General features: G+C 53.2%; 14 protein-coding genes across 14 annotated transcripts; 8 read left to right on the plus strand and 6 right to left on the minus strand.

Moving 5' to 3' along the window:
* The first annotated feature begins 85 nt into the window (after nt 1–85).
* On the plus strand, nt 86–1,266 carry V1518DRAFT_218356 (uncharacterized protein). The gene is made up of 3 exons (XM_066900935.1): nt 86–699; nt 765–1,050; nt 1,102–1,266. Exons 1-3 carry the CDS (start codon nt 430–432, stop codon nt 1,143–1,145), a joined length of 600 nt encoding a protein of 199 aa, XP_066760976.1. The 5' UTR covers nt 86–429; the 3' UTR covers nt 1,146–1,266.
* V1518DRAFT_414197 (uncharacterized protein) lies at nt 1,202–2,132 on the minus strand. The gene is made up of 2 exons (XM_066903500.1): nt 1,465–2,132; nt 1,202–1,411 (listed from the first exon to the last, which is right to left on the minus strand). Exons 1-2 carry the CDS (start codon nt 2,027–2,029, stop codon nt 1,272–1,274), a joined length of 705 nt encoding a protein of 234 aa, XP_066760977.1. The 5' UTR covers nt 2,030–2,132; the 3' UTR covers nt 1,202–1,271.
* On the plus strand, nt 2,109–6,557 carry V1518DRAFT_414201 (armadillo-type protein). Its single transcript, XM_066903501.1, has 3 exons — nt 2,109–2,782; nt 2,839–6,122; nt 6,179–6,557. The coding sequence occupies exons 1-3, from the start codon at nt 2,550–2,552 to the stop codon at nt 6,436–6,438; spliced, it is 3,777 nt and encodes a 1,258-aa protein (XP_066760978.1). The 5' UTR covers nt 2,109–2,549; the 3' UTR covers nt 6,439–6,557.
* A 375-nt stretch (nt 6,558–6,932) lies between these two features.
* V1518DRAFT_404727 (histidine phosphatase superfamily) lies at nt 6,933–7,650 on the minus strand (the record flags this gene model as incomplete). Its single annotated transcript, XM_066901900.1, has 2 exons — nt 6,933–7,324; nt 7,377–7,650. 2 exons carry the CDS (start codon nt 7,648–7,650, stop codon nt 6,933–6,935), a joined length of 666 nt encoding a protein of 221 aa, XP_066760979.1.
* Nucleotides 7,651–7,745: 95 nt separating this feature from the next.
* V1518DRAFT_414205 (uncharacterized protein) lies at nt 7,746–8,508 on the minus strand. Its single transcript, XM_066903502.1, has 2 exons — nt 8,369–8,508; nt 7,746–8,310 (listed from the first exon to the last, which is right to left on the minus strand). Exons 1-2 carry the CDS (start codon nt 8,460–8,462, stop codon nt 8,156–8,158), a joined length of 249 nt encoding a protein of 82 aa, XP_066760980.1. The 5' UTR covers nt 8,463–8,508; the 3' UTR covers nt 7,746–8,155.
* Nucleotides 8,509–8,606: 98 nt separating this feature from the next.
* On the plus strand, nt 8,607–10,577 carry V1518DRAFT_414207 (Mis6-domain-containing protein). The gene is made up of 6 exons (XM_066903503.1): nt 8,607–8,728; nt 8,781–9,222; nt 9,276–9,399; nt 9,459–9,614; nt 9,672–9,810; nt 9,861–10,577. Exons 1-6 carry the CDS (start codon nt 8,662–8,664, stop codon nt 10,475–10,477), a joined length of 1,545 nt encoding a protein of 514 aa, XP_066760981.1. The 5' UTR covers nt 8,607–8,661; the 3' UTR covers nt 10,478–10,577.
* On the minus strand, nt 10,467–11,966 carry V1518DRAFT_414215 (uncharacterized protein). The gene is made up of 2 exons (XM_066903504.1): nt 11,747–11,966; nt 10,467–11,685 (listed from the first exon to the last, which is right to left on the minus strand). The coding sequence occupies exons 1-2, from the start codon at nt 11,873–11,875 to the stop codon at nt 10,660–10,662; spliced, it is 1,155 nt and encodes a 384-aa protein (XP_066760982.1). The 5' UTR covers nt 11,876–11,966; the 3' UTR covers nt 10,467–10,659.
* A 117-nt stretch (nt 11,967–12,083) lies between these two features.
* V1518DRAFT_414217 (NADP-dependent oxidoreductase domain-containing protein) lies at nt 12,084–13,255 on the plus strand. The gene is made up of 2 exons (XM_066903505.1): nt 12,084–12,290; nt 12,340–13,255. Exons 1-2 carry the CDS (start codon nt 12,098–12,100, stop codon nt 13,179–13,181), a joined length of 1,035 nt encoding a protein of 344 aa, XP_066760983.1. The 5' UTR covers nt 12,084–12,097; the 3' UTR covers nt 13,182–13,255.
* A 111-nt stretch (nt 13,256–13,366) lies between these two features.
* Nucleotides 13,367–14,495, minus strand: V1518DRAFT_218366 (uncharacterized protein). The gene has a single exon (XM_066900936.1). It carries the CDS (start codon nt 14,332–14,334, stop codon nt 13,552–13,554), a length of 783 nt encoding a protein of 260 aa, XP_066760984.1. The 5' UTR covers nt 14,335–14,495; the 3' UTR covers nt 13,367–13,551.
* A 61-nt stretch (nt 14,496–14,556) lies between these two features.
* V1518DRAFT_414219 (ubiquitin fusion degradation protein UFD1-domain-containing protein) lies at nt 14,557–16,905 on the plus strand. The gene has a single exon (XM_066903506.1). It carries the CDS (start codon nt 14,620–14,622, stop codon nt 16,723–16,725), a length of 2,106 nt encoding a protein of 701 aa, XP_066760985.1. The 5' UTR covers nt 14,557–14,619; the 3' UTR covers nt 16,726–16,905.
* V1518DRAFT_414223 (uncharacterized protein) lies at nt 16,706–17,888 on the minus strand. Its single transcript, XM_066903507.1, has 3 exons — nt 17,218–17,888; nt 17,048–17,154; nt 16,706–16,984 (listed from the first exon to the last, which is right to left on the minus strand). Exons 1-3 carry the CDS (start codon nt 17,468–17,470, stop codon nt 16,961–16,963), a joined length of 384 nt encoding a protein of 127 aa, XP_066760986.1. The 5' UTR covers nt 17,471–17,888; the 3' UTR covers nt 16,706–16,960.
* On the plus strand, nt 17,438–19,912 carry V1518DRAFT_414226 (uncharacterized protein). The gene has a single exon (XM_066903508.1). It carries the CDS (start codon nt 17,902–17,904, stop codon nt 19,798–19,800), a length of 1,899 nt encoding a protein of 632 aa, XP_066760987.1. The 5' UTR covers nt 17,438–17,901; the 3' UTR covers nt 19,801–19,912.
* A 79-nt stretch (nt 19,913–19,991) lies between these two features.
* Nucleotides 19,992–21,483, plus strand: V1518DRAFT_414228 (uncharacterized protein). The gene is made up of 2 exons (XM_066903509.1): nt 19,992–21,002; nt 21,102–21,483. The coding sequence occupies exons 1-2, from the start codon at nt 20,093–20,095 to the stop codon at nt 21,233–21,235; spliced, it is 1,044 nt and encodes a 347-aa protein (XP_066760988.1). The 5' UTR covers nt 19,992–20,092; the 3' UTR covers nt 21,236–21,483.
* Nucleotides 21,484–23,124, plus strand: V1518DRAFT_414230 (vacuolar segregation subunit 7-domain-containing protein). The gene is made up of 2 exons (XM_066903510.1): nt 21,484–22,267; nt 22,333–23,124. The coding sequence occupies exons 1-2, from the start codon at nt 21,644–21,646 to the stop codon at nt 23,026–23,028; spliced, it is 1,320 nt and encodes a 439-aa protein (XP_066760989.1). The 5' UTR covers nt 21,484–21,643; the 3' UTR covers nt 23,029–23,124.
* The last annotated feature ends 52 nt before the right edge of the window (nt 23,125–23,176 follow it).

Consider the following 23,176-nt stretch of genomic DNA (forward strand, 5'->3'; position numbering starts at 1 on the left):
GCGTCATACTTTTCGGGTATGTTGCGAAGTACGAACAGTGACGCTGCATCGCGTAGCGCGGTCCGGAGCAGCGCAGGAGCAGTGCGGCAGTGCATTGGCGACTGACTGCAGCCACGAGAGGGGTGTTTCGTGATGATGAAGTGACGAAGTGCGAGGAGGAGCCCTGAGCACTCCACCATCACCGTCGCCGTCGCCGCCTTCACCACGACCAGCAAGAACCCGTCGCTCGTGTAGTCGGTATCGGTGTTGAATAGGTGGCCCTCAACATTTCTGTCTCCGCCGCTCGTGTTACGTATAGTGTAGAACCTATAGCCCTGGCACAAGCCGTGAACTGTCGTCGTTATCGCTGATCAACGTTGTTCCATCACTGCTCATTCCTCTTCCCAGCTGATCCGCTCCTCCGTGCCAGCCGCCACCAAAGTCATCTTCATGGCCTCCACCCTTGGACCTCTCTCCAGATCTGCCCAGCGTCGCGCGGGCTCAGCTGCTGTCCTTGTGACTCGCGTGAAGGTGCTGCCGGTAGCTTACTCCGCCTTCACTACAGTACCGCGTCAGGAGCAGCAACCTAGCGGCTTCCTGCGCTCTCAGGCGCTGCTTTATACGCATCAGAAGTCGTCACCGTTCCAGCTGGGGCGACATGAGTCTACGATTAGCTCTGGCAAGCAGATCACCCCCCCTGTGCAGTACACCTACGACGACGTAAGTCTTTCCGATCGCCTCTTCACGAAGTCCATGTCGGTCCAAAACGCTGACACTCAATGCAGATGAAGAAGCTATCCATGAACCCCGTTGCCGACATAATCATCGTCGACGTGCGCGAGCCCGCTGAGCTTGCCACTGAGGGCTTCATCCCCACCGCCATCAATATCCCTTACAAGTCCTCGCCGGAGGCGCTCGCGCTTTCGGACGACGCGTTCGAGGACAAGTTCGGCTTCCCCAAGCCATCCAAAGACAAGACCCTGGTCTTCTACTGCCTTGGTGGTGTGCGATGCAATTTTGCCCAGGATCTCGCAGGCGAGGCTGGCTATGAGAAGCGCGGAAACTATGCCGGTGAGTACTCTCTGAGCGATGATTCTGAATATTGTTGACACACTGCTCTAGGATCATGGGAGGACTGGGTCCAGCACGAGAGCGCAAAGAAATAAGCAGATCTAGCTGCTACAACTCGCTCCGTATTATTGTCGTCATACACAGACAGAGAGAACACAGCAATGTAACTTGCATTTAACTTCGGACGTTTACTATATGTACAGACTCAAATAACAAACCCATTACTCTTCTGCTCGTACCCGTGGGATAAGTTTCCGTTCCTTCGATATAGTTTTCTTCCGCCTACGTAGAATCGCGCGGTCGATAGCCGACTTCTTCATCTCGTCGAACTTTTTTGTCAACACCAGATTTCGCTTGTCGCCTGTAGATTGCAGTTAATAACCAGCCACTTGCTCTGGATCAAAGAGCACATACCGCGCTTCAGGTAGAACGGCTTCTTGCCCTCCTTCACGAGCTCACGCTCCTTCTTGTCATGTTCCTTAATAACCTGCCGCTCAAAGTCCTTGCGCTTCATCGCCAGTAGCTTCGACTCCAGCGATTGCCGTTCTCGGTCTAACCGCTGCCGCTCTCGGGGATCTTTTGACTGTTGTATCTGCGTCTTCATCTTCTCGAGCTCGTCTTGCCGGTACTTGTCCAGAAATGCATAGTTCTTGCGAAACTGTGTCTCGTTGTATGTTCCCGCCAGATTCTCAAACCGCGGATCTCGGCGTGTGATCTTCGTGGTCTCAACGACCTCTCTGAGCCTTGATACTGGTTTCTTAGAAGATATCTCCCGTGGAGCATGTTTCGAGTGATGCTTAGTCTTTGGAAGCTTGCCATCACTGTGAGCGGCGACCGATTTCGTAGCTGGGAGCTCGAGAAAATCGTCGTTTTCGGCCACACTCGGGTTGCCCGGTTTGCTCAGTTCGCCCTTTGGCGGCTTCGATCGCGGACGAGTAAAGAGAGCGTCGCCACGCTCTCTTGGTGGTTTTCCAGCCATTTGGAGTGGGTGTGGCAGTCTTTATGAGCAGGTGGAGTAGTGCAATAACTTGGAGAAGATCGTGAACTTTCAGGGGAAACCCATCGTCTGCTTCGCTCGTCGTAGTGAGCAACGGCAACTTCGTTCCTGGTGCCTGCGGTTCTTATTCCTAAGCGTGTCTACTGTTTAAATATACTGTAGAGTACTGCTGCTTCCGCTGTTGACGAGCAAAGCGGGATGCGTGTTATCTGCAGCCCGTAATATCAACATACAAACGGCCTGCTGTCGCCTTCCGCATAACACCACCAGACAGCCGTCCTAGAACACGGCAGGTCGCAGCGATCTTTTCAATAGTCCGTCCTCGAGATTCCGTACCCCTCCTATTCGTGCATTCCGCGACACATTGCGCACGGCTCTGCCCTGCGCACAGCCGCCATATAAATCTCTTTGCCGAGCCGCTCGTTGTTCAACTCTGCCAGTTTGCTCTCCAGCTTCATCGACACTCACGCGATCGCGTCCACACGACAGCACCGCCGCCGGCATGTCATCCACGAGTCAGACTGCGCCGTATTCCGTTGCGTCCCTGCTGGACAAGCTGTCCTCGCAGGACTCCGACTACCGCTTCATGTCCCTGTCCGATCTCTACAAGATCCTCGACAACAAGGCGGCCGTCATCAGCCATGAGCCCAACTCCCAGACCAACCGCATCGTCAACTGCATCCTCAGAAGTCTTGCTGACAACAACGCCGAAGTTCAGAATCTCGCAGTCAAATGGTGCATATGTATGTCTTCTCGACCCCTGGGATTCTGCTGACCACTCTCCATCGCAGTCTTTCGCCGCTCGTGCGTCGCACCAATGAGAACCAACTGTCCGCCATTATCGTCCAACTCTCCAAGACCGACTCAGAAATCGACGATTCTCTCGCCAGCACTGCATTGCGCACAGTCATTACCTCCGTACCCGTCTCTGGCAGCACCGGTCGTCTCTTCATCACCCGCTTACTCCCCATCCTTTTGCCTCAACTCCGCACCTCCACCGACAAAATCGATGTCCTCGTCGATCTCATTCACGTATTTGGCTCAAGTTTTACTCAAGAACAGGTTCATGAGACCCAGAACGCGCTCATTGGCGTGCTTGCCAGTGGTAAGGGCCTTGTCCGCAAGCGCGCTGTCGGCGCTCTCGGCGCACTATCAAACCATTTGCAGCAGAAGCTCTGGATCGCCATGATGGAGTACCTGCAGACTTCGTTTGCAGACAACAAGGCGTCAACTGACAAACTGCGTATTCTCGTGAGTGTGACTGGAACCCTCTGCAGCGCCGAACAAGTTCGCATCGGGCCGTTTCTCTCTAAGCTGGTGCCGCCCGTGATAACAGCTCTGGAAGTTGATGACGACGATCTTCGTGAGGCTGTACTTAAGACTCTTGATACCTTCATCGAGTTGTGTCCCAAGGAATTGGCCCCATTCACGTCTGACGTCATTACCGTTGCCTCGCGCTTCGTTCGCTATGATCCCAACTATGCCGCCGACGACGAGGATGAAGAAGACGAGGATGGCCAGATGATGGATACCGACGATGAAAACGACGAAGACAATGACCTTGATGACGAGTACGAAGAGGACGAATTTTCTGACGATGAAGATGTGAGCTGGAAGTTGCGACGTTCGGCTGCCAAACTCGTCGCCACGCTTATCGAGACCCGGCGCGATATGCTGCCCCAGTTGTACACATCCTTGGCGTCGGTGCTAATATCGCGCTTTACAGACCGCGAGGAGACAGTGCGAACCGAGGTAATGCACACCTTTGCCGTTCTTGCTGAGCAAACCGACAAGTATAAGGATTCAACCTCCACTCGCCGCAAGCGTAGAATGTCAGACGACAGCATGCTACTGGAGACCGATCCGAGGGTACAGCTGTCAGATTTGTCTGGCAAGGTGTTCAAGATTCTAGCAAAGCACCTCGCCAAGACTTCAGGTCTCGAGACGAAGCAGGCTAGCTTGACTGTCGCGACCGAGCTTGTCACGGTGTTGACGACACTGCCTGCCGAGTTTTCTTCGCTTGTGCCAACTATCGTTCCCGCATTCAATCAGGGAACGCTGCGTATCAGCATCATTACATTTATCAACACTCTCGTCACTAACCACGGGCTGGACGAAATCATCAACTATCTGCCTTCCCTGGTTTCCGTGGTCATTGCTGGTGTCGATGACAAGTTTTACAAGGTGTCCAGCGAATCACTAATGACAGCTGAAAACATCGTACGCCTAATCACCGAGCAGTCATCCACTCCCGCCGACACTGCAAAGTATGTCCGGCAGCTCCACGATCTCGCTGTTGCAAAGGCCATTGACTCTGAAGCTGATCTGGTTGTACGCGAGAGCTCAATTCTCGTGATTGCGCGTGTTATGGTTAGCTCAAAGCCGGTGCTCCAGCCTACCGATTATCAGTCCGATGCGCTGATATTTTGGGAGCGCCTCAGGAACGAGACCACTCGTCTGATTGCAATCAAGGCAATCGACATTATTTCATTGTGCCCCGCTATTGATGTCTCTTGGTTCTCCAATATTTGGGTCACAAACATCATCACGGAACTTGCAGGTCTGCTCAGAAAGGCCGATAGATCATTGCGCGCTGCTTCCATCAACGGTCTAAAAACTTTCACTGAGAAATTTGGCATTATGATCGATACGGCGACAGTTAGTGGTCTTCTGCTCGTGCTTAGGGGCGTTCTCCTCGAGGACAATTTGCAGCTTATTGCGCCGACGATGCACATTCTCACTATTCTCGTGGCGAAGATTCCACACTCGCAGGTTGATATTTTGGACTGTGTCATTCAGCTGCTACCAAAAAGCGCATCTACCACCATCACCGAGTCTTTTATCCTATTCTTCAGCGCTCTGGCTCAACAAGGCCAATCGTCGGGACTGTTTGACTCTCTGTCGAAAGAAGATCTACTTGTACCAACTGGAGCGAAGGTACTCGCCGCAGTCGTTGTTCACGGTGGTCTGATTGCGGAGAAAGTACCGCTCATCAAGGCAATCGCCGAGAAGAGTGGCGAAAGCGATGTCGCCGCGGTCCGCGGCTCATTGATGGTGCTCGGCGAGATCGCCAAGATCGCCGGCAACGATTTCCCGACCGATATCGTGTCCACGAAGCTGCTGTTCGACAAGTTCACATCTGCAAACGACGACGTGCGCGTGACTGCTGCGCAGACGCTCGGCGCGATTGCGGCTAGCAACGTGTCTTCCTATGTTTCTCTAATCATCTCGCACCTGGGCACTGACACGTCAAAAGCGTATTTGCTAGTCATCTCGCTTAGGGAAGTCATCGTGTACAACTCCGTCGACGATGCGCACGCCGCGCTGCTCTCGCCGTATGTGAAAGACCTCTGGCTCCAGCTGTTTGCCGTAGACTACAAGTCCACCTCCAGTGCCAACACTGCTAACGAAGCCGGCGGCCTGCGCGCCGTCGCATCGGAGTGCATCGCTCGCCTCGCAATGATTGATCCCATTGAATTCATCCCGGACTTGAGTCAACGTCTTCGCTCCGGCGACGCCGTGGCCCGCAACATCGTCATAACTGCTGTGCGATTCTTGTTCAACCAGCCGCGCGAGGCTACTAGCGGCGGCGCTGACGCCGTTGCGATCGAGGATTCCACTAGCACTGACGAGGTTCTAACCCCGCTGGTCGAAGATTTCTTCGCGTTGCTGCAGGACTCTGATCTCGAGAATCGGCGCCTTGCGATCTCTGCTGTCGCGTCGATAGCGCATAACAAGCCACAGCTGCTCGCTGAGTACCTCGCACGCGTGCTGCCACTCCTGTTCGCAGACACGTTCCCGCGCGCAGAGTATATTCGTGAAGTCCAGATGGGGCCCTTCAAACACAAGATTGATGATGCACTGGACGTGCGCAAGGCTGCGTACGAGACTATTTACGCGCTGCTTGTTGCGTTTGCGGGACAAAAAGTCGTGCAAGTGGATGACAGGGATCTGCAGCTTGAGAACGTGTTTGACAGGGCAATGGCGGGCTTGGACGATGATCATGACGTCAAGGTAGTCAGCTGTGTCACGATTGGCAAGATCTCAGAGACAAATACAGGAGTTGTTGCTGCTAGTATGCTTTCTCTCTATCAAGATGTTAATGCAATACAAAATACTAATGGTTTCCAGAACTCGATGTCATTGCGAGCAAATTCACGGATCTGTTGAACACGAAACCGAAGGAGACGGCGATCAAGCAAGAATTTGAAAGACACAGCGAGATCATCCGTCGCGTGCTGCGTACGACACAGGAGATCCAGGCAGCGCTGACGTCGGCCGAGAGCAAAGGTAAGACATACCCGAGTGGAGGAAGCAGCGATGCAAAGTGGGTTAAGTACATGGTTTCGGTCGTTCCGATTGCGAAGAACAGTACCGGGTCTGGGAGGTAGATGAAGGTGGAGGAGGGATGTGGTATGCATGCGGGTTAAAGTGCACGACAGCGGCGACGACGACAATGACGCAAAGAGTCTCGCTGCGTGCTGTTTCGACTTGTGTACAAATATGAAACTAAAAGTTATCTATAATTTCCTCCTCTCCGGAGCTATCGTCGTCGTTGTGTTTCGTTGTAACTTTATCCTCAGCTGGTTGTTCGCTACTCCTACCAGATGAGAACGCTCCGAAGGGGACCATCAGGCGAGACGTGGTAAGATGATCGGCATTATTAAACTCGACGATCTCGCCGCCGAGCACGTTATTGAACGACTTTCCGAGGATGACATTAACAATTGTGATTGAGGTATTGAGGATGCCGGTGAGCTGGGCGGTGCGGATATTGCTGGACAGTCTGAAGCCGCGACTTGTGATGAGTCCGTGGACGAGAGACGACACCGAGCCTGTGAAATCAGTGCTGTTAACATCAACATCACAAGCAAGCAGCAAATAGTCATGTAGTACCACCATGAGTAACGACTGCGACGCGTCTAAACCTTGACGTGCGCGCCTCCTCTACCATGGCATCCCATCCGCGGAAAAGTCGTGTCTGGAACACCTTCGGGTCCTCGCCAGCTGTATCCCATGTCAACTTCCGCTTCTTCAGTTCCACGGCCGCGACCCGCGCGGGATAGCCCTCGAGGTCGCCGAACGAGCGTTCACGAAAGTGCTTGGACTCGTGCACACGTTCTACCGGCAGCGTCGCGAGCTGCGACGACAGCGCAATGTCGCGCGTTTGTATGCAGCGGGTGAGGTCCGAGGACCATATTGCATCGAAGGGGAGCATGGCGAGGACCGTGGCGCATTTGCGGGCCTGTGCCATGCCGATTTCGTTGAGCAATGTGTCTACGGAAATCATCAGTATGGCGAATGGCAGACAGTTGATGCTCATACGCACCCATATGGCCCTGGATAATATGCAATTGATTCTCTCGCGTTCTCCCATGCCGTATCACAAACACCTGAAGCACGACGTTGTTCGTCCCTATCGTTGTCGTTGTCGTCGTCGTGGCGCCGTCACTGGCGCTGTCATGTGTACCCTCGCCAGCAACAGGGGCATCCCAGACATCGTCTACCGCGCACGCGAGTTCCTCGATACTCGGCTTCGGCGGTCGTGGGCCGTCCAAGATAGTGTTCTTCGACAGGGGCGAGGAATATCCGGCACCGGCCATCATGGCGTCGAGCGATGATGCGCTCGTACGTTCGTTGGTGATTATTACGCGAGTTTGAGCCGCGGGCAGACCCTGAACTTCAGTGCCCTAATAAGCGCAAGTGCACACATCATTGCGAGATTTACAACGCTGTAGAGGTCTACTTGAAGATGAGAATATGCTACTGTGCAACGGTGTGTAGAATGATGCCTGCATATCAATAAAACACACACAAAAACTGCATTCGCCCTGTACTTGTACAGCAAATGGAACACCGAGAACACAAATCCAACATCCTTATAGTATTACAGTTCCCGCGCTAAAACAGTGAAAATGAAGACTAGTAATTGTATTGTACATGTATACTGCATCCGTATGCAAGTCTCGTGCGCTATTTATGCGTTCCGTGAGTATGTGCGTAATCCGGGATACGAATGTTTGTTGTCGCTATGGAAACCAGGCAGCTGATCATTTGATAAATGCTAATCCTCCACAGCCAAGCCGCGTGATGTCATTGCGAACTAAATCACAAATCGGTGTGCTTCACACCCGCACTGACTGGGCCGTCCTGCGCGCCGGCGTAGTAGTAGTATGATCGCTGCACAATAGTCTTAACATGCGACGGGAAGTAAAGATAGACGGCGGTACAGAGGAGGTAGAGCGAGATGAGCATGAACAGGTCTGCATTATACTGTCAGCATTCCGGATATGCTTCAGCGGATAAGCAGCGACAACGTACTAAAGATGATGCGCTCGGTCTTGGTCATGAGTAGCAGCGGCATAGTGACATAGTATCGATACTTCAACTTCCGGAGGTATGCGAGGATCGACATCTTAGCTCTGCGCTTGGGGGGTTAGAGACGGTGATGAGGACAATGATGTTAAGTGGACGCGGGCGATTTAGGCTCGCCTGTTGCCGTTCTGCGGCCGAATCCGGTATCGCGCCGAACCCTAAACGCGTCGCTGCTGTTGACTTTTGATCCGCGTTCTCAAAGCGCTTCCATATCGCGACGACGACGCGCTGCTGCCGCCATGAATAGCGTGATCGAGCTAAGTCCGCATGCAAAGATATCATTTGCTATCGACGCCCTGCAAGCCGGTGCGCCTCTCTTATCCAGCAATCAACGACGACCAAACTGACCTGCCCCCAGCTCGCTCCACCGTGATCTCGAAATCCGCAGCCGCCGACCACATTTCCCTCCTCAGCATACACGTCGCAACCTACGGTCTCTCACGCAATGACCTATTTACCGCCATAGACCTTCTCACTCACGAGTCCTCCCTCAGGCTCTCCCAAGCACTCCAGCTCACGCGCCTGCTGTATCCCCGCGACGCGGTCGACGACGACGTCATCGTCATGATCGTTGGATGTATCGGCCACGGACAGGGGAAAGTTCCATTTCAGCTGCAAGCAGCGCTCTTGAAGTGGATAGTTCTTGTGCAGCCATTCCTCCGGTCGCAGAAGGTCCTGGCGCGTGTGTATGCTGTATTGTTTGTGTATCTTGATTACGAGTCGACGCGACAATGGCTGAGCCAGCTGCTATTTATTGCAACAAAGCGGAATAACATCAAGCCATGGCGAATTCAATATCTGTGCGGTGTGAATTGTGTCTCGAGTGAGCCTCAACGAAGCTGACTGTATCTAGAATGGAACTGCACAACAAATACCGCGAATCGCACCATATTCTCGGACTCTTGCTGCTCTACAAAGAATATTACCCCGAAATTGTCATTGACAGGTTCACTCCTGTCAGGAGCACGCTCTTCAAGGTACTCTGCAGCTATATGCCCTGTGCAGAAGCGCTCGCTAACCCCAATCTTGCTCTCAGTACCCCGACACTCGCTTTCGCGAGGTCGTCAACGAGATCCGTGCAAGTAATAATGATCAACAGAACCCCGTATACACTCGAGACACATTATTGAACCAGATCACAAAGCGTCGGCGCCTCATGATTCCCAGCACAGCCTCACTCTCTGTGCTTAGTGTATGATATTCACACCACGACTGTCTCCGCCAAGTACTTTCTAACTGTTATTGCTAGAGCTCAGTGACTGTTGAAGAACTATCTGACCTACCTGCATTTGTCAAGAACGTCGAAAAAGTCGCGTTGCCGGCACAGCTAGGCAGTGTGCTTCGCGACAACGGCATGGTTAAACAAATCCTTGTCAACCGGCCATCTGGTAATAATGATCCTGCTGTGTCTATGTCTCGCCACCGCTAATTTTGTTAGAACACGCATGGGCGCGGGTCAACACGTGGTTATCATTTACTCTTCATGAAGGTTTAGCAGCTACTACTCGAGCCTCGGCCACCAATTCGCAACGCGAACGCGTCGCTGATGACGCTCTATGCGAGATTCTCGAAAAATCCTACGAGCTGTCGCACTACACCACCACACTGTTGCTCTCCGTGGACTCGTTTTTCCGCGAAGCGTTTTTCGCAAGCTGGGACGGCGGCGCCGGCGCTGACAGCGACAATAACAAAGCACGTGAGCGACGTATCGTATTCAAGCTTCTTGCACTGTTGCCGTTCCGCTCGTGGCACGAGCTGCGACGCGACCTGCTCACGCCGCTCGACAGGATCTTCTTCGATGCGCGGACGGAAGATGCCGAGTTTAGATTCCATTACATCATGCTCCTCGCGGATATCTCAGTGTCTTACAGCACCAAGCAGTCGTCCAGACAGGACGATGACGGATCGTCAACGCCGGAGGTTATTGAAATCGTGTCAAGAATCGTAGAACACGCCATGATGCTGATACGACACGCTCGTCTTGACAGCGGTGTCTATTACGGCACCGTAGGATACTGGCGCACTGTTACCACCTGGCTACTAGCAAATGCGTAATGCTGCTCCAAAATTATCGGAAATTATGTACATAAAACTTATACAAACACTTTCTAAAACTCGAGGCCCCGCACGGAAGTCCCCACGAAACAAAATTTACAACCAATTCCATGCGCAAACTCCATCGCCTCCGACAAATATGAAATAGTGTTAATGCAATCATCATGAACCGGCAGATCCGACTACAGTAGCTGTTCCAGTCCTTCGCGCTGTGCCGATGTAAGAGTGGTAGGGAACTTGACCTTCGTGACGATCTCGAGGTCACCACGCTTGCCGGGCTCCTTGCTAACCGGCATGCCTTGGTTCGGGTATTTGATGACGAGTCCAGGCTGCGACGGCTGCTTGTTCTCGATTTTGATTTTCTTGCCATCGATGGTGTTGATGATCTTTGAGTATCCCAGAAGTGCCTCCTTGAGTGTGAGGTCGAGATCCATCCTGAGGTCATTGCCCTCGCGAGTAAAGACGGGGTGCTTCTTCTCCTCAATGATGAAAACGACGTCTTGAAACCGTCCGTCCGGCTGTTGGTTGCCCTCGCCGGCGAATGTAAGTTTAGTGCCGTTCTTCCAGCCAGCCTTATAATTGATCTGCAGGATCTTCTCTTCTGTCGTATTTCCGCGTCGCCGGTTGATCTTCATCTTCTTAGTGCCGCCGGTGGCAAGCTCTTCTAGTGAGAGCTTCAGTTTGACTGTGTAGACGCTTGAAGGTTCCGTGACTTGTTCGCCGTACGTATCACTCATGCTGGCTCCAGGATGCATGCCACCCATGCCACCGAACGGGTTGGCACCTCCGCCCATTCCAGCACCATGCATACCGCCACCCATACCGCCAAATGGGCTGCCTCCCATACCGCTCATTCCACCATTGGAGAACCGCATCTTGGGACCTCCAGCACCTCCGCCGAACAGACCTGCCAGATCGGGATCGTTACCGAACGAGGAGAAGAAGACATTCATAGGATCATTCGGTGTGAAGCCGCCAGGTTGGTTTGAGCTGAATCTGAAGGATCGTCCACCACCGCCACCTGGCGCGGACGAGAAGCCCTGGAAGCCAGGCGGGAAGCCGCTGCCAGCATATCCGCCGGCGTCTTCGGTGGGGGGTGGCGCACCGTGAAGGACAGTGTCGAGACCATATTGGTCGTAAAGAGCCCGCTTATCCGCATCGGACAGAATTTCATAGGCTTCAGAAACTTCTTTGAACTTTTCTGCAGCCTGTCGGGGTCAGTGAACGCACCTGGGGGTAAAGTCAATGCAAAAGAGTCCTATGACGTACCTTGGGATCGTTGCCAGCCTTGTCGGGATGATATTTGAGAGCTGCCTTGCGGTAGCCCTTTTTGATCTCAGCGTCAGATGCGGTCGGCGCGATGCTGAGAAGGTCATATAGCTTAGTCTCCTTGACCATTGTGAATGCGAGTGCGGGACAGGGAAGAGAAACGGCGGTGGCGGACACTTAAGGCAGCGGAACGAGTCTCGCGCCATGGCGTGGACTCTGCGCCGCACTCGGTTTAGGGTTCGCTTCAGTTCGCGAACATTCTCCTAGTGTCACGTGTTATTCACGTGACAATTCCGGAGACCATCCTCATCTGGTCTTCACAGTTCGCTGTTCTCTTCCCCATTCTCCGTTATGACCTCGGAATCAGCCTCCATCAAGCCAATTGGTCCTGTACGGTCCTCAGAGCACACCGGGTCTCTTGCTGGCCTTCCGCCGTTAGTGCTCGGCGGTGCAACGTTCAATGATCAGTACAACAGTGACCCGTTCAATCTGCCAGTGAAGGATATCGTCAAGCGCTCCTTTGACGCAGGTGTCTGCGCAATTGGTACGCTTCACCCATCAGATGTATCTGCTCTGTCTAACTCGTCACTCAGACACCTCCGCATACTACGGTCCGTCCGAAATTCTCCTCGGTCAGGCACTCTCCGACCCCGGCATTGCCAAGTTGTATCCCCGAAACTCCTACTTTATCCTCACCAAAGCCGGTCGAATTGCAGCAGACCAGTTCGATTTCTCGCCGGAGTGGATTCACAAGTCTGTTGAGCGCAGTCTTGAGCGTCTTCACACGGACTATCTCGATGTCGTATATGCGCATGACGTCGAGTTCGTACCTCTCGACGATGTTCTTCCCGGCATCGCTGAGCTCTTCAAGTTCAAGGACGCCGGCGTCATTCGCAATGTTGGTGTCTCCGGATATCCCGTCTCGGTTCTCGTCACACTATGCGAGCTCGTCCGCAAGAAACTCGGACGGCCAATCGATGTCGTACTTTCCTACTCGAATTTCAACATACAGAACCGCGTTCTCAAGAACTACCTTCCTAAGTTTGACGCCGCGGGCGTGAAGCACGTCCTCAATGGCTCGCCACTCAGTATGTCCCTACTTCGCTCGCAGCCCCCCCACTCTTTCCACCCCGCCAGCGCAGAGCTCAAGGGCAGAGTTACCAAAGCTGCCGAGTACACGGTCTCTAAGGATGTTGATCTGGCAGACTTGTCCATGCGCTATGCTTTGCGCAATTGGCATGCGCCCACCGTCATCGGTTGGAGTAGCCTGTACGAGGTTGATCGGGGTCTCGAGGCGTACTGGGATAGCCAGAACGACGAGTTAGCTAAGACCGACGAAGTACTTGTCAGCCAGGTACAAAAAATCCTCGGCGACACCGTCGACAGTGTCTGGGACTCTGGACTGCCTGAAAACTATACATACACCGTGTTGTAGTCAGACAATCTCGCTTGCATATGTATTATAGTGTACTGTTATGTACTAAAGGACCTTATAGCATTGTACCTCGACCTTGCACTTTGCAAATCTGCGATCGATTCAGTCGCCTCGTACTAACCCTAGCCAACGTTATTCTCTTACTATACACCCATGATCGTAGCTACATGCAAAATCCGTAATTGCATACGTGGTCATAGAAGTCGCAACGAGCCATGCCCGCTGTCTATAGTTAGGAGACTGCTCGTGATAGATGCTTGTCGTATCCTACTTGCTAACTCCCGGCCGTAATTTTGGAAGGTATGTGCTGACCGTAAATCTATAAATTATTGTGCCAGCATCTGTGCGTGTGCTGTTCGTTTGCTGATATCTAAGTGGGCGTGTCGTTACTCCTGTCCAGTACTAAGTGCTCAAGTGTAGACTGCAGAGTCGCAATATCGGCGTCTTTCTCGCCCAGCGTCTTCATGAGCTCCGAAATACGCTTCTTGAGCGAGTCATTCTCCTTGCGCAGACTTGAGATGTACAGATCCTCCGCTGACGACATACCAGACGTCGATCCGAAGCTAGGGCGCGAATTGCGGCGTGTAGATGAAGATCGTTGTACTTGTGGAGTAAACGATGCGGGGTATCCGCTCGACGGTGTTGGCGGCGCCACGGACTCCTCGGAGTCAGACACCGCGCTCGCGCCTACGGACGTCAGCACCGATCGTGACGACGCATTGCGCGATCGCGACGACGAAGATGAGTCAGTGCGACTATGACCGTTCTTAACCCGCGGCGATGCAACCTGTACTGCCTGTTGCTGCTGCGTCTGGGCCTGCTGCTGCTCCTCACGTAGGAGTGACAGCTCTCGCTGCAGCCGGTTCACAATAGCTTCTTGCTCCTTCTCGAGAGCATCGTAAATCTGCACAGCAGATGGCTGCGATGGCAATCGTGCCGGCATTGCCGGATGTTGCTGCGGAAGGTTTCCCTGGAGCGCAAAGCCGGGATCGTTGAAGATGGAGGTGGCATTGGAGTGGATTGAAGCGCGACGCGACGACGCGGCGGACGATGATGAACGCGAGGTCGAGGCGGGCGAGTGTGTGGTCAGAAATTGCGCTTGATCTTGGTCGCGGGTGTCGCGGGTGCGTCCGCGATTGGCGCCAGCGCTCATGATCGAACAGGTGGGTCGGTCTGGGACGTGACGGTGGCGTGGATCGTGGAGGAGCAGATCGCGGAACTAATTTGATTGAGTGCACCGGCCGACAGATATGGTGGGTTAGGGCTTATGATTGGGAGAATGCACCGCCACGCACCCCCACCGCCGCACGCCACCGCCACGCATCTCGTCATCAATCTCGAATCCTCCTCGAACTAAAGCATATCTTCGGCCTTCCACCTCCTCTCCGTCGCCTCTTCCACCTTAGCTTCTTGCTCTGTTGCACTGCTCAGAGTTTCAATGGCATCCGCACAGTCTCACAGTTCCCCATACACCGTTACACTCGCGGTTCAAATATCCCCCGTTCTTGCGTACTCTGACCGCGTGCTTCTCCCCCAGACCGTTCTTGAGCGTCTCGTCGCGCGCGTCGGTCGTGATCCGCTACCGTCGCCGCTCACATTCCAGGTCTTCAATCCCGCAACTGGCGCTACGACTCACTGTGGAGTGCGCGAGTTCTCTGCTCCGGAGAATGTCGTCGTCGTGTCCGCGCAGACAGCCCTGTCGCTCGGCATTTCTGAGCGGCAGCTCGTTGCAGTTGATGATGCCGAAACCACGCCGGTGCTCATTATCACACCACAGCAGCTACCCAAAGGCACTTTTGTGAGACTGAGACCACTTGAAGCAGAATATCTCACCATTGACGATGACTGGAAAGCGCTGCTCGAGTCGGCGCTGCAAGCTTCATATACTACTCTGACCGAGGGCCTCACATTTGCGATTCTCAACCCCTCCACGCAGACGCCACTTACATTTCTCGTCGACAAACTTGAGCCGGCTTCCGCAGTATGCATAATTGAAACGGATCTGACTGTGGACATTGAGACCATGTCGGAGGACTTTGCTCGCAAGTCGGTGGCGGCGGTGGCGTCGAAGCGGCGAGCTGAGCGTGAAGGCGTTGAGCTTTTGACACTGAACACTCCCTTAACCGGCTTTTTTCCCGCTGACCACAACAAAAATGGGCTGTTTTATGCACAACTAGACGTATGGGACAGGTCAAAGCCAATCGAGTTCAAGCTCGATATTCTTGACACGGCAGATGATATCGGCCCCGACATCGACGACCGGGTGGCAGACGTTTTTGTCTCCGTCGATGACAAGCCATCATCGACATACTTTTTATGGTCGACTGCGACTGACGAGAAGAACACATTCCAGATTGCGCCGAGTAATTCGTTCTTCGCGTCTGCCGAGCATCTCACGTTCGCCGTCCAGAACGCATCCACGTCGCCCCTACCGTTCTCGTTTACAGTCTCTCAGACTCTACTTCCTTCTGCCGAAGAGGATCCGCATATTGCAAATACCGATCTGAGCTTGACACAGTGCAGAAACTGCAAGAAGTTCTTCCCCGTGCGATCGATTCAGCTGCATTCGGCCTTCTGCGAACGGAACAATATTTTATGTCCCTACGATGGGTGTGGACGAATCTTCCGTCGACAGGATGGAATTTCGGAATCACACTGGCATTGTGCAGATTGCGTCAGCGCCGGTTCATATTTTTCATGTGATTCACCAGCTACCCAAGAGAAGCACATTGCGATGCATCACACGCCAGTTAATTGTCAGTGCGGCGTGCGATTTTCCACAGCCATTCAATTGGCACAGCACAGAGCTACAGATTGTGCTCTGAAACTTCATTTATGTCGTTTTTGCCATCTGCGAGTTCCTCGGGAGACCCCATCTGAATCACAATCGGATCTACTTGCTGGATACACCGGCCATGAATCACGTTGTGGCACGCGCACGACCGAGTGTCCAAAATGCGACCGCATCGTGCGTCTGCGAGATATTGACCACCACATCCAGCTACACGAGTTGCAGCGCGTCAGCGCGCCGACTCCGACAGTGTGTGCGAACTCGATGTGCATGCATGTTTTGGATGGGGATTTGATTTACAACAACAACCCGCTTGGTTTGTGCGCCTCGTGCTACAGTCCGCTGCATTCACCCATGCACGACCCCACCGGCGCGCGACTTAAAGCCCGCATCGAGCGTAGGTATCTCATCCAGCTCACCACAGGTTGCAAGCGACCTTACTGCGTAAACTCTGTCTGTGCAACCGGACGCACAATGCTAAGCCAACCGAAGCTCGCTCCTGTGGAAGTAACAGGGCTTGTGAAGGAGCTCGTCGGTGGTGGAAAGCTCGAGTTTTGCGTTGACGACAGTATGACACGCAAGCGGCAGCTTGTTGACTGGATCGCCGATGATCGCGAGTTTATGAGAGCGTGGATCTGCAAGGCCGTCGAGCAAGTTGGCGGCGTTTCTGATGGCGACGATATCCGCCAGTCCGAGGACACTGTACGGACGTGGTTGAAAGAGAACGGAGTCAGGCTTGCGGAAACTGTATGATAGATTGCTTGATATTTTGCAGAGCATATTTAAGTGGTGCATGTGAGGTCGGGACGGTAGGCTTGTTTTGATTTACATCTTCGAATATGATGCTTAGTATGTGTAATGTACATTGGATAGTAGGTTAATGAAAAGTATAAGGCATAGAAGTTGTGATCTAAGAGAGTCACAGCAATTTACGTCTGAAGTTGATCATATTACCGCGTCGACCTGAATTTCGTCGTAATTTTCGGCTCTATATCCGTCTATACTGCCGCCGCTATGAATTGGCATGTTAGTACTAGTGCTGCTCTGTCCTCAGAACAGTTAATCGTGTCGTTACCTCGTTCCACCGGGCATAGAGCAGCTGTAGAATCGCAAACGTGATCAAGCCACCGGCAACTATTAAAAAAGTAATGACGATTGATTTATCCTTAATTGAATCGCGTTCTGCATGTTGGAATCAGTTAGGGTCATATAAGAACAGCTCGATGAGTCAAGAAAATCGCATACGGAAACAGGTAGTAGACACGTCCTTTTCCTGAGCACCCTTGCAAATGGGTAAATTATAATCCAAGCAGAACTTTCGCGAGCAATCTGTGCACGCATCGGACGTGGAAGCCGACGACGGCATGCGGATGATGGTGGAGTTGGTGAAACATGTGCACTTGCAGAACGATGTGACGGCGGCAGCGGGAGCGGCGTTCAAAAGCAATACTGCCATCAGTGTAGCCGCCGAAGAAGATTGCGACAATGACGTGAGCATATTTGCGGTGGCGACGGGCGAGCGATGGCGGTGGTAATGTCGTCCAGTTGCAAGTTTGCAGCAGGACGACAATCTGCAATGTTATGACGTTGTCTCTCGACGTGGCGGCGTTTGCGTTCCTTGCTACGGAGTTCCATCCAGCACGAAGCTGATCTAAACAGATTTAAACGGACTACATTTCTGTGCTGTATACCAGCATGCGGTGATATCTGGCGATGCGGATCGTGTATGTCAGTTTGTTGGTATCGGTATTTGCGGTCCGGATCGCGATGAGTGCAATCCGGCCGGTTCACATGTAGGAAGAGAACAAACAACAACTGCGTTGCGGTTTTCCGGCATGTCTCCACTCGGTCTGATTATACCCACAAAAAATAGTTTCTTCTCTTAGGAACACAGAGTATCAAGGTGTGCACTGGTCTGCGGGCTCAGACATGCTCGCGCACCGTCTTCACGACTCGTTTCGTGCGTGGAGGCGAGAGAACAGCTCGCGCTGGCCACGCTCCCGCAACAGCATCGTGTTGCCGACCATAAAGGATACGCCGATTGTTCTGTCGGTGCAAGATAATGTCTCCACCAGTTCTAGTGATATGGTATATGAATTCACTGCTGCTGCCGCTACAGCGAACGAGAAGGGCACGGTACAGTTGGCCGACGCCTCGGATAACGACTCGTCGTTAGTCGAATCAAAGGACAACGACACTGATGACCTGGAGAATGATACCTTGGATATATCACGCTTGAGACGGTACGGAAACGATGACGCCGACAGCATAATGCCAGAGCTTCCCCTCAATCTCGGCGAGAATTTTACAGACATCAACGATCCGACCCTCACCCAGTCTTCGTCAACCCGCTCCGGACTGAGACAGAAATACTACAGATTTTTGTTACACGTACGCTTAGTTCGCGAGAAACTTCACGAACAGCACGAAATATACCGAAGCCACCGCCATAAATCCACCTCCGGTCGTCGTAACCCATCTCTGTCACCGGTTAATTCTGCAAAGCTGAGTGTTTCCTCCGACTTTACACTTCCCGACGAGTTATCTAGGTCTCCAGATGTTGAAGCGGCGGGGTTCGTGACTTCGTCTTTGAACACTTCAGAACAGCATAGATACCCCCGTGTCCCCATAGGTCGACGTCTTCAGCGCACGGCAAGTCATTTCATCAACGGCGTATCAAGTACGTCGTTCCTCAACATGATTGAAGATGATCGACTTGGCAATGTGCCTGCCTACATCCGTGATCTGCCGTTTACTCCTGAATCTCTGCATGTGCTGCTGAACACGTCAACCTCTGATATCCCATGTCGTGAATACCTGCTGCTATATATGCCTCTGATCTCTGTACTTGTTGCCGACGCTGAGCGTATTATGCAGCGAATGGTGCAGCAACCGAGATTTACGTATTCCACTACGGCTGTGACGAATCTTCAACGGCGCGATCGGCCGTCAATGTTTCGCCCACCGCCAGCGCGAGATCAGCCGCAACAGAGACCAGCGCTGCATACTCAACTGACTCGTCAAATCACTTGTATTCATGGACCTGCACCAGCAGTGAATAATGGTACCTGTAAGTATACTTCATACATTGGCTTTGCTGTACCGGCGCCACTGCGTTTTGCTAGAGGCAGCCGTACATTCGGGGAGTACGTACGCAGAGTCATGTGCAGAGGCGCGGGCGATATGCCCAGGGGGTTTGATTCTTACGAAGTGAACGTGCTTTTACGGAAGTTGTGCTCTCCAGGCCTGTTGATCAGCATGTCGAGAACCGAGGGATTCAGAGCCCAGTACATGCAAGGCGACTCGGGGCATTATAGCGACTCCGTGGTCACTCGAATTCGGCGCAACCGAGAGTACTTTGTCAAATCCTTTTATACTGAGCCTGTCCGTCGAAAACGCGATCCGGAGCGTTTGTTTGTGAGAGACAGGAGTTATATTTGGCGCCAACGGGCGATTTTTGCGCTGTTTCCTGAGATTATACTGAGAGAATCTCCAGAGGAGGAAAATGAGGAGGGGTTCCGAGCGTCTCGCGTTCCAATCAAGACGATCAAGACTAAGACCAGGGTAGTAGTCAACGAGGACGAATTGGTCCCCGTAGAGCAGACCGAAGAAATCACACGGGAGAGGGCATGGGCGCCTGATATCGAGAAGATCAACACAGTCACTTGTGTCAATGACGATGATTCTGACGGCAACTCTTCATCATCGTCACACATGAGCAGCATGACAGAAAGAGGACTCGAGCTGGAGCAGCACTTTCAGCTTGAGTTTGGCGGTATTCTGACACAATACGGCGCACTCTTTGATGCATGCCAGCCGCTTGAGTAGGACCATAGGATTTTGTACTTTTTTTTTTTGCGGTTCTTGGATGGAAGCACGTTCTGAGTCATGGAGGACTGTAAGAATACTCCATAGTAATAGGGAATACTACTAGAGCCAACTGAAGCTGCCAGGGCGCATGTCTCAGGGTCCGCTGGGTGCGGTGGCACTCCGAAACTCCCAACAGCGCCCATTCCTCCTAACGATATCGGGCCACAACACCCCAGCACTAGATCCCACGGTCCAGTGCCGAGTGACCTCGCACACTAGCACCCAGTAAGCGTGCTGGAACTCCTCAAAAATGACCTCCCACATTGCGGCAGTGCATGTTACTAGCTACGGCGCGGCGTCGGCAGAACCGGCCCTGACGCTGCTCGACTTGCTCTCAAACGACATCATTATCTGTACGCTAGTTCAGTATCTCCCGCTCGGCGCCATCAGCAGGCTTGCGTCTACATGCAAGACGCTGCAGTATTACTTATTTCAGCAGCCGGGTACGATCCAGGAGCTTGACTTAACGTTCAGCGGTCCTGAGCGGATATCCCTGGTACTCTCGCAACCGATTATCAAGTCCGGACTGCGCAAGCTCTATCTGGATTCATGTACCATTGACAACGACATGCTCACCGCGTTGTTTCTGCAGTATAGGCTAAGTCATCTGAGTTTGAGTTCATGCAGTGGATGGGACCTCGATCACTTATCCAATCTCATCAAGACCTATTATATTTCGCCATCCAGGGCGGAGGAAATGGAGTTAGAGTCGCCAGCACTCTCGTCGGACGAAGAGCAAGACGAATACGACTACGATGACGACTACTACGCACGCCGGCCGACAATCAAGTTTTTGGGACTCCTCGGCGGGCCAACGTTCCCAACGTCGGCAATATGCAATCGTGCGCCGATGCTCGTGAAGCTCGCGAAGCGCGCTGGCATCAAGACTGATCTCATGCCATGTGAAGCGCACCCTCTTGGAGACCGAGCGGGATATGGCGCCCCCGCAGCCGCTGCTACAGCCGCCGCTGGGGGTTGGTACTTGGCTGAGCCTAACGCGCGCAGATGCTACGAATGCGGCCGCGCCGAGGAGCGATTATGCCTAAAGTGCCTCGTGTCTCGATCCTGCCATGGGTGCCACAAGTTCTGGTGCAGCGGTTGCGACGCGAAACTGGTGAAGACCAAGCAAGACTGCTACGACTGCGGACACACGTGTGAAGGTAATAACCATGACTTCGTTTTGAGCCCTGCCACGCGCGACGTTCTATACAACTGATGATTAACCACATGTCCTTTTTTGTTTTTGGTTGTACATATAGATTGCAAATCTGGCGTTGTGAAATTCTGCAAGTTCTGCAAAGCGAAATATTGCCGAGTTCATCAGGAGGGCTCGACAGAGGAATATTGCGACTGGTGTAGCTCTCGGGGCGGACGGACTCGGTTCTTTTTTTGACGGTAATAACTGCGGTTTGCTACATTCACGGCGCGATGGTCACGGTCAGGTCTATGAAACGGAGTTTGGGTCGACGGATGGGAGATGATGAGTAGGACAGCGACGATACAGTACATGCGACGGCGGGTATCATAGAATCTGGGAGTTCTAGTTAGTGGCATCATGGCGCGCGCTTGCAACTCTTCTCATGTTTAATAGTTCACGTTAGATACATAGTTAGATGACACAACCAAATCCAGTCTAGGTGTGAATGATATAGCGGCATATGTGTGGCGTACACGCATTCGCAGTATTTGTGGCACAAATGCGGCAGTCGTCGGTGCACCGACCGGCGCTGTTGATCTCGACAATGGCCGTCAACAACCGCGTCCTCAACCGTCACAACCGAACTGCCCAGCTCTACGTTCCATGTCCACCGCAGCAGCCACTGCTTCAGACGCAGCGTCAGTGCGTGTTCTGCGCACGGCTAGCGGCGCCTCTAGTGTCACGTCACCGCGGCGCACCGACTACGCCGCCGCGACGACCACAGCTGTACCCGCTGATGCCGCACCGCTGTCGCTCAACGATCTCTCGGGCACCGAGGCCTCTGCGGATGACCTGCGCGACTCTCTCACGACGGTGCTCTCGACCATTAACACCTCTAGCTCTGGCACATCGTCCCTCTCAGTGTCCTCAGTCGACACGTTGAAGGCCGTATCGGTGCCTCCGACGGCGATGATGCAGCCTCCACCAGCGCCACTCGCAAGACCCGCGCTGTCTACGCGAACCACGTCGACAATGTCCGGCTTTTCGCACGAGTACGAGTCTGATAGCGGGTACCGATCTGAGGACCGTTCGTCACTGCGGCGAATGTTTCCATCATCGTCGGCGTCATCCGCGGCCAGCACCCTGAAGAAGCCAGAAACGACAAAGTCGACAGCAGGTACAGCCTCAGGGAGCAATGCAATGACGGTTGAGACTGAGACAGTGACGACGGTTGCGTCGGTGGCTGTTGGTGCGTCTTCACAAGGGAGCATAAAGGGTCCCAAGAACGTGAGTATCTGCGTGCTACACCAACTTGTTCGCGTAGCTTGCACTAACTTCTCGTATTTTCTCAGTCATCTAAGATGTCTGTCAAGCACAAAAAGAAGAAACCGCGTCCTGTCCTTCCAATACCAGGAAATTCGTCAAAGGCGGACATTTTTGCGGCGAAGATCGCCTCGGCGATCGACGACCACGACTCGGATGACTCGGACGAGACATTCGTGTACGAAGCAAACCAGTCAGATAGCATTCCAGCGCGGTTTAGACCGTCACGATCGCCGTCCATCGCGTCTATGGGCCACAAGCCATTTGACACAACAGACGGCATGCCCCGCTCAGGCGCTAGCGGTAAGCCGCATCATCAGCATCCACGGCAACAGTTTAACCCGCAAGATCCACGCGCGTTCAACAACATGTACGCGTCCGGCAAAAGCTTCCTGCCACCGCCGTCTCCAGGGTTCTATGCACATGCTCCACGGGCCGGTCTAGGCCCTGGCTACGGCGTGGGTCCTGGAGGCGGCGGCAATGGTGGACCTAACTTTGCAGACGAGAACGGCGTGGTTGATACAGGCGCCGAGGGCGACGACGACTACGACGACGATGAGACAGCGCCACTGAATGGCGGCGGCGTGAACGGTATACGGTGGTTGCGCCGGGCGAAGGCGGCGCGGGATCAGCGCGTACGGCGGTCGGTGGTGGTGACGTTTTGCATGGTTATTGTGGCGTTAATTGTTGGGTTTTGGCTGGGCGTGCTGTATGTTCCGAACTAGTTTGTGCGTTTGTGTGTGCATGCGGATGGGAGTTTGTATATCGTGTCTATATTTGCTCTTCGAAAATCAATTTATTAGTTATCGCCGACGCGGTGGCACGTGACTGCATAAGTGCCAGGTATTTTTGGCGCGACGCGTCGCGTTCAAT

Source organism: Limtongia smithiae (assembly GCF_038497785.1).
Source record: "Limtongia smithiae strain NRRL Y-17922 unplaced genomic scaffold V1518scaffold_3, whole genome shotgun sequence".
Taxonomy (NCBI): domain Eukaryota; kingdom Fungi; phylum Ascomycota; class Lipomycetes; order Lipomycetales; family Lipomycetaceae; genus Limtongia; species Limtongia smithiae.